The sequence below is a fragment of the Panthera uncia genome (assembly GCF_023721935.1).
Source record: "Panthera uncia isolate 11264 chromosome E2 unlocalized genomic scaffold, Puncia_PCG_1.0 HiC_scaffold_19, whole genome shotgun sequence".
Taxonomy (NCBI): Eukaryota; Metazoa; Chordata; class Mammalia; order Carnivora; family Felidae; genus Panthera; species Panthera uncia.
This window is the reverse complement of record NW_026057588.1, coordinates 1,243,543-1,252,718: the sequence shown is the minus strand read 5'-3', so window position 1 is coordinate 1,252,718 and position 9,176 is coordinate 1,243,543. Positions and strand designations below refer to the sequence as shown.

At 39.1% G+C, this 9,176-nt stretch overlaps 1 protein-coding gene across 1 annotated transcript in view; it reads left to right on the top strand.

The window, feature by feature from the left end:
• The first annotated feature begins 2,293 nt into the window (after positions 1–2,293).
• The window catches only part of LOC125916078 (uncharacterized), a 53,026-nt gene continuing 46,143 nt past the window's right edge, over positions 2,294–9,176 (top strand). The window contains 2 exon segments of the mRNA XM_049622248.1: positions 2,294–2,593; positions 4,234–4,295. Of these exon segments, the coding sequence (XP_049478205.1) occupies positions 4,281–4,295 (15 nt within the window). The 5' untranslated portion in view covers positions 2,294–2,593; positions 4,234–4,280.

Sequence of the window (9,176 nt, the reverse complement as noted above, 5' to 3'; positions counted from 1 at the left end):
AGAGAGAGAAGGAGACACAGAATCCCAAGCAGGCTCCAGGCTCTGAATCGTCAGCACAGAGCCCGATGCGGGGCTTGAACTCACAAACCGTGAGATCAGGACCTGAGCCGAAGTCAGATGCTTAACCGACTGAACCACCCAGGTGCCCCTAATTGACTTTATTATTAAGAAACATGAGTTCAAACTAATCCTTTGTTTTCCCTACCATAAATACACAAATACTCCCCATGTCTAAGTCAGACATTAGAACCATAATGGTGGACAATCCTTAGTTCACAAATACAAATACATACACATTACACATAGATGCAAACACATGTGCATATGCACAACATAATACTCAAATGCACAGCCATATACCCTCACACAATCACACCCTCATACACTCCATAGCAAACTCACACTCATGCACATGCTCATCAAACACAAGCACACACATTTACACACTCGCCTGTACTCCCACATTCCCAGTCCCGTGTGATTATATTCAAAGGGTCTGCATGCACATGTGTATCTCGACAATGTGCTCATATGTTGGAAGAATACAGGCATCTCCTGACCTTGGATGCCAGACAATAGAGGCACTTTCCACCTCTTTTACTTCTTCCATCCCTACAACAACCCCAAAGATGATTATTTAACACGTGAAATGTCTTAAACTGCTGTGAGCATTGCCACTGCAGGTCCAGGAGAATGGGGCCGAGTTGGAAGGTTGCAGGTGTGTTAGAGCAGGGTCCAAATGAGGCCAGAGTGAGGGGGTTATAGGCAGTGTGCAGAGAGCATGGGAGCGCGGAGGAATAGATGGAAAACTCTTCAAAGGCATATGATGCCATAGTACTTGGTAAATACAGATAGGGACAGAAAAGCAAGGGGGAAAGGCTAAAATGCACCCTGAAGTATGGGGTCAAAGTCAGGGACATCAGTATGAGCACAGAGTTGGCTGTAGATACGCAAGTAAAATCACTATGAAAAATAATTCAGTAAGCTAATAGGATATAATATTGATATACAAAAAAAAAAGGGCTCATGAAATAAATAGCTTTAAAAAAATAAAATGAAATAAACTGACCAGGAATGAACCTAACAACAATGTGTAAAGCCAATATGTAGGAAAAAAATAAAACATTCCTGAAATATATGAAAGTAGAAGTAAATGAATGTAAATTTATATAATGTTCTTGGGTAGAAAAACTCATTATAAAAAGGTCAATTCTCCTTAAGCCAATTTATAAATTTAATTGGATCCTGATATAGATACCATCAGTTAGTTTTTCAAACTAGCAGTGTTATTGCAAAAACCTTACAGAATAATGAATAAGAATAGCCACAAAAACTCTAAACAAAACAAGACAAAACAAAACAAAAAAAAAAAAACACCAAAATGAGTATGGTTATCCTCCTGAGATGTTTATTTATGAACAGGGTATTGTATCAGTGAAGTTAAAAATTCAGAAGTATGTCAAAGTGCACAAGAAAAGTTAATAACCAGTAAAAACTAAAGTGGGGATGACATCATTAATGCTTGGTATTTGGGAAATGGGAATTCCTACCAAAGTGTCCATAAATGGTCTTTTCTCTACATCCTACAGAAAAATAAAGGTCAAACAAAGAAGTCTATAGGGTAAAAAATAATTAAAACATGGTTAAATTCCTCACAAGACTTGCTTCTCTCTCTCTCAATAAACTGTTTTTAAAAATCTAATTTTAAAGTATAAAGTAGTCTTCCAAAATAACTGAGAACAAAGATTTTTAAAAATTGAAATTGCAATGATATTTGGCAATTAAGGACTTAAGCAAAATGCAGGTACCATCTGGTAGGTCTCAAAGGCGTTTGGATTTATAGTTCATCTCGAGAGGTGTGGATTCGAATATCAAATTTAAAGAGAGAAAAATGGATGAACACTCATAGAGGCAGAAATGTTTGTTCCTTTAAAGCAACGTGCCAGCCCTCCGCCCCCACAGCCCAGGGCCTGGAGAGGAACGCCAGGGAACTCAGTCCAGCAAATGGAGGGCAGAAGTGACAATTCAGTGAAAAGCTCTGATGCGGGGTTAGTACCAAATTGCACATTCGCCACAGAAGAGTTTTGCATTTCGCATTCTAGCGTCCATCACCGACACTGACCACCCCGGCTTTTTGCCTCATTAAACAAGGAGCTGTCATGTCCAGGTCTCAGTGGACCCACGAGGACCTCCGGCCCCAGGTCCCCGTGCTGCTACGCCTCCCTCGCTGGCCGCAGGTCTCCACCTGTCGCTACAAATGTTTCCCTGGGCACCGTGCTCAACCTGTCAAATACCACTGCTCCCAACAGAAGCGGCCCACCCTTCCCTAACGCTGTACCCAGCCTGGCTCCAAACGACACCAGCGGGATTGGAAGGAATCCAAAAGCAGAGCTCGAAACCGCCGGGGAGAAAGGACAAACAGACTGGCAGACGCAGGGAAAGGGACGGTGCGCAGGCCGGGATCCAGCGACTCAAACCCCGGCTCCCAACAGTCGCGTCCTCGACCCGCCTCCGCCCCGCCCCACCACGCACGCGCACGCGCGCTTTTCTAGAGACCCGGAAGCGGATCGCGCGGAGCAACGGGCACGCTCGGGTGAGTGAGTCTCCGTTTTTCTGGTTCTTACCAGCGGTCGCGCTCATCAAACCCCTCCTCCACACCCAGGTTTCGGGTCACCTGGTAAGGTAAAATCCTGGAACCCACTCGTCCCTCTCGCCGGAAGTTAGTCCCTTTTGCTTCTCGCGTTGTGTCCGTAAGACTTTCCGAGCCCTGTCGCTTGGTTCGGGTACCGAGTGTCTGCGTTCCTTTCCGGTTAAAATCGCTCAGAGGCAAGTACGGGCCCCAGGCCCACTGCCTTTGGCCGTCTATCGTATGTTGGAACTATTCTTTGATGTCTGGTAAATAACTTTATAGTATTTCATTACACAGGCGTTAAGCATGTTGATGATCTTTTAACATTCAAAATCTAGTTTAGTCAGTTAATTTAATACTCAACAGTTCTCTTCTTCTCTTAAGTTATCTTTTACATTACCGAGTTCTGAGCTGAAGTCTCCAACTAAGTAGATGTTCTCCTCAAGTCCCCTTTGTCTTTTCAATACAGATGTTGATGGATGGGCTGGATTGATGTGGAACTTTGTTCCAGCAGAGCCCATCCGTTCATGATGCAGAGACTGCTCAGACCTCATCTCCACAGGTGACCCTTTTTCATGTTTTCCAGGACTAGTTACTATTTGTAATTTAATATAGTTGTTCTGAAAAAAGGAATTAAATGCTTGGGTTTGATTACACCCATGAAAGAGAAGCTTCTCTTGTTTCAGGAATATGAAAGGTTATGATCTGGAATTAGGACAAGCCCTTTCCACTTAAACATGTCAAGGCCACCATTTCAGAATTTACTTATACCCAGTTCTGCTCACTCCACTCAGACTTAAGGGTAACTTGGTAAAGTAACTCTTCCTGTGATCCCCAGGGCACCCACCTTTAACATGAGTCGATAGACCAAGAATTCTGAACATGAGCTAATAAGATCCCTGAAATGATCCCTGAAATGATTGGGTGTGTGTTTGTCTTTGGCAGTTTTCTGGGAGAGGGTGTGCAGTTATCATTAGACTTTACAATGTGACCCAGTTCCAAAAATAATGAAAACCACTAGGAAAGAGGCAGGAGCATAGTCTTAGAGACAGAGGCACGCCTCTGTCAGCTTCACCCTCTTTCTGTGTATCCTAGCTAAATCTTAAAAATTTGATCATCTCGTCTTTTGACATTAAACCTTCTTACAGCTTGCCATCACCAGCAGGACAAAGATCTAAACTCTCCGTATGGCTACCAGGGAGCTCTGGACCTGGGGTGGCCTTTAAGAATTGTTCTAAATTGATGGAATGGACAGGATTCTGTGTCCTGCATCAACCATTCATTGCATGTTGGTTGCCTAAGGAGGAGTCAAGAACTTGAATGAGGCACCTCCCTTTGGCTCAGTGTCAGGTAGACAGAGGACAATTCAGTTGCAGTAGAGTATGTAGGTTTCAGCAGGAGGGGAGGGCTTTCTGAAGAAATGGATGAAAATGCACTTGGAGAACTCCATATAGGAGTTTATTATCCCTGTATCCCTCCTGTTGCAGTTGGCAGCAAAGGACGATCTTTCTCCCATAGTGAGGTTCTCCCTATATGTATATTATGGCAGAAGAAGGGGTTATGATGATTCTAAACATTAAGCAACATAACTTTTTGTCACGCAGTATAACCTTACCTGAGAAAGAAGACCAGAAGAGGGAAAAAAGGAGGAATGGCTCTTTTCCAGGTAAAAGTCATATTTTTCATTGATTGTTCTTCCTAAAATGTCACATTTTGGACTTGTTAATCTTCGTCTCCAAGGTATCCTGCCTACAATGTTTACTCCCACCCAGGGCCTTCTCCCACTCTCCTGTCATCTCCATGCAGATTCCATCTCACTGTGACCCAGTGACATAGAACTTAATGAAAAGGCTCATTTTAGGTGGTAATCCTGTGAAAGATTTTCTACATAGGCAAGGACTGGAAAATGGGAGTAGGCTTTGTGGTGTCCTTGGAGTTGGGCAGTAAGGATTCTTCAGAGACCCCTTCTGGATCGTTTTCAGCTCATATAAACCAGGATTAAAGAGATTACATATGTTAGTAATGTATTAATGTGCACAAGTACCTGAGAAACCCTGGAAAGTAAGACTGACAGGGTAGATTTGCTTTGTCTTATTTTATAAATGCCTTTTGACCTTAAAGAAGGGAGTCCTTGTGCTTCTGACTCCAAAGTATTAATTCTTTGGAATAGGGTGGGAAGTTCAATGTAGGAATAAGGAATACAGAGAGTGTTTTATTTTATTAACATAATTGGTTTTAAAGTGTAGAATCAACCTACTTGTGTAACAGTAAGTGTTGTTTAAATTAGTATTTTTTTATTTTTTATTTTTCTAATGTTTATTTTTGAGGGCGAGAGAGCAGGGGTGAGCAGAGAGAGGAGGACGGGGGATCTGAAGTGGGCTCTGTGCTGACAGCAGCAACCCTGATGTTGGGCTTGAACTCATGAACTGTGAGATCATGACCTGAGCCCAAGTCAGCTGCTCAACCAACTGAGCCACCCAGGCGCCACATATTATTTATAGCACATCCATCTCATACAGACCATGGTGTTCATTTAGGAAATGTTACACTGCACATTTTTTAGATAGAAATGTTTAATTTAGCCAGACATAGCTGCAGAACTTTCTGTCATCAGGGAGGCTGGTGCTAAATTTTCATTTTACTAATTGTTAAATATTATTTTTATTTTTTTTTTGTATTAAATCCTTCTAGTATGTATTTTTGTGGTTCAGTTCCACAGAGTGATGCAGTTTAGAAACTAAGAAGTAAATATCCCCTTGCCTGTCATATCTTCCATCATCACTGATTGTCTTCATTGGGAACTGATGTTCTCTTTAGTGCAAATCTTCTAAAAATGCATTTATATGTTGTAATGAGATTTTAGAATATATTCTCCAGCAAATGTTTAATCATCATATTTTATTCTACAAATTGAAATATTTACATACCATATGTCTTGAAGTTGTTTTCATGTTAGGAAACATAGAGATAACTGCTTTTTTAGATCCTCATTGGAACATTCTCTAAATGAAGATACATGAGTCCTTTACAATTTCTTACTGTTTCAAAGAATGCCATGGTGGCTGCTTCTACCAGGCTGACGTCACTACAGATATCTAAGGATATCTTAAGATTGTACTTCTTCACTGTGATTAACCAGATTAATGATGGTCTTTCTGAGGAAGCACAGACATTCCACTTAGTAAATAAAGATTTTAAACCAACTGTCTTGAACATCCTCAGGTAAAGGAAAACATGGAAGAAGTAGAACAGTGTTTCAACAAATAGAAAATGTCAATAAAGAGATAGAAATTATAGTAAAGGGATGGAATAGAAATTCTGGAGTTAAAAAAGTATAAACACCAAAATTGAGAATCCACTAGAGAGTTCATCAACAGATAGACAATAAGAATAAAGAATCCGTGAACCGAAACATAAGTTAACTGAAATTATCAAGTGTGAACAGAAGAAAGGGGACAAAAGCAGAATAAAAGGGAAAAAAAAAAAAGAAGAAAAATGAACAGAGACTAAAAAACCACTATCAAGAATACTGATATACATGTAATAGGAATCCCAGAAGGAAAGGATAAAGAAGAAAGGACAGAAAGAATATTTGAAGAAATAAGAGCTGAAAACTTGCCAAATTTATCAAAAACAACCTACACATCCAAAAACTCAATGAACTTCAGCTATGACAGATGCATGGAGATCCCTGGCAAGCACATAATCAGTCAACTTTTATAAGACAAAGGAGTGAATGCTGAACGTAGCAAGACAGAAACAACTTCTCATGTACTGGGCTTCTCAATAAGTTTAACAGCCTATTTCTCTTCAGAAACTGTGGAGGCCAGGAAGCAGTCTCCTGTGTTATTAAAAGTTTGAAAGATTAAAAAAAAAAAACCTGTCATGAATTCCTTACGAGGCTAACTATACTTCAAAATTGATAGTGATATTAAGAGACTCCTAGAGGAACAAAAGCTGAGGGAGTTCACACTTACAGACTTAGCCTACATGAAATACCAAATGGAGTTCCTCAGGCTGAAATGGATGAAACCTAGTAAAGGTAGCTACATAAGTAAATATAAAAGCCAGTATTATTATATTTTTGTTTTCTAACTCAGTTTTTCCTATGTGTCTTAAAAGACAAATGTGTAAAACAATAATAAAAATCTGTTCTTGAGTGTATAAAACATCTGTTCACATCTCTTACAAATAATTTTTGACAGAACATGAAGGGTGACTGTATAACAACAGTTGTTTGTATGCTATTAAAGCTAAATTAGTATCAACTGAAATTCAAATATTTTTGGTTTAACATGTAAACTGTAATCTCCAGGATAACCACGCCGAAAATAACTTGAAAATAGAAAAATGAACATAAAGGCAATCAAAATAGTATGCACCCACATAGACACCTACAAGAGGAGGAATTATGAAAGAAAATATTAGATATACAAACAACAGATGTTAGAAGTAATTCTTATCACTAGTAACTTGAAATGTATACAGATTAAACTCTTCAATAAAAGATAAAGGAATTATTTTTTTTAATGTTTTAAAATGTTTGTTTATTTTTGAGAGACAGACATAGCATGAGTGGGGGAGGGGCAGAGAGAGAGGGAGACACAAAATCCGAAGCACGCTCCAGGTTCTGAGCTGTCAGCACAGAACCTGATGCAGGGCTCAAACTCACAAACTGAGATCATGATCTGAACCGAAGTTAGATGTTTAACCAACTGATTTACCCAGGCGCCCCAAGGAATTAGTTTTTAAAAATGATTCCACTCTATGTCTATAAAAGGCTCACTCTGTTTTTTAAAACTCTTTATTTAGAGAGTTTGAGTGGGGGAGAGGGAGGGAGACAGAATCTCAAGCAGGCTTCCCACTGTCAGCCAGAGTCTAATGCGGGGCTTGAACTCATGAACTGTGAGATCATGACCTGACCAAAATCCAGATCATGTGTTTAACTGACTGAGCAACCCAGGTGCCCCAAGCCTCAATTGAGATACACAAATAGGTTCAAAGTGAAGGTGGAAAAAGATTTTCCATGCAGATAGTAATGAAACTTAGTTGGGTACCTACACAAATATCAGACGAAATAGCTTTTAAGTTGTAAAACTGTTACCAAAGATATTGAAGAACATTATGTATTGAAAAAAGAGCCAATCCATCAAGAAGATAAAACAACTATAAACAATATGTACATAACAACAAAGCCCCCAGTTTTTTGAAGCAAAATGGAGGAGATAGTTCTAGTATACTAGCTGGAGACCTCAGTGCTCCCTGTTAATAATGGATAGAACAACCAGACATCAATGATAGAGGACTGTGTAAACCAGCTAGATTCAGCGGACATATACAGAATACTGCATCCAACAAAAACTCAAAAATTAGAAGTAGAAGGGAACTTCCTCAATCTAAAAAAGGGTATTATTAAAATTCCATAGTTAACATCATACTGGTGAACAACTGAAAACTTCCCCCTAATACCAAGAACAAAACAAGTGTCCCCATTTTGCCACCGCATATCAACACTGTACTGGAACTTCTAATCAGAGAAAATACAGAGGAAAAATAAATCAAATGTGTCAAAATTGGAAAAGAAATCACACTATATTTGTAGAAGACATGATTTCATATTTAGAAATAAAGAAGCCTCAAACTACCGGTGATAATAAATTCATTGAAATACAGAATACAATATCAACACTCAAAATTCAGTTGCATTTCTGTACAGTAGCCATCAACAACTGGAAATTAAGTAAACAATTCCATTTACATGAGCAAGGAAACAAATGGGAATAAATTTAAGAAAGTAAATGGAAGATTTATACACACTGAAAACTACAAAGTTGCTGGGCAATATTAAAGAAAACCTAAATAAATGTCAAGATATCCTGTGTTTGTGGATTGGAAGACTGTAAAATGGGAGTCCTCTCCAGAGTGATACAAAGAGTAATGCAGTCCTCAGCAAAATCCCAACAGCCTTTTTGGCCTAAATGGGATTCCTGATTCTAAAACTAATACTGAATTGGTAAGGATGCCAAATAACCAAAATAAATGTGAGAAAGAAAATATTGGAGGACCTAGAATTCTTGACATTAAACCTTAACTACAAACGTTGAGTAATCAAAAGTGTAATTCCAGCAGAGGCTAGAAATACAGATCACAGTGATAGAACTGAACTTCCACAAAATAAACCCATACATCTGTAACCCATTCCTTTTTTACAGTAGTGCCAAAAACAGTGGACAAGGACAGTCTCTTAAATGGTGCTGGCACAACTAGATATCCGTGTGAGAATGAAATTGAAACTGCCTTATATAAAGAAATCAATTCAGAATTAATCAAAAGACTGTGTGTAAGAGCTACAAGTATAAAAGTCTTAGGTGAAAACATAGGGGTAAATTTTCATGACCTGAGGGTTGGCAGTGGATTTTTATACATGATCCCACATCAAAAGAGAAAAAGACAAAGTAGATAAATTGGTCATCATCAGAATTAATCATGTCTGTGCACTGAAGGACATTATCACATAGGTGAGGAAATGGGAGGAAATAATTTGCTA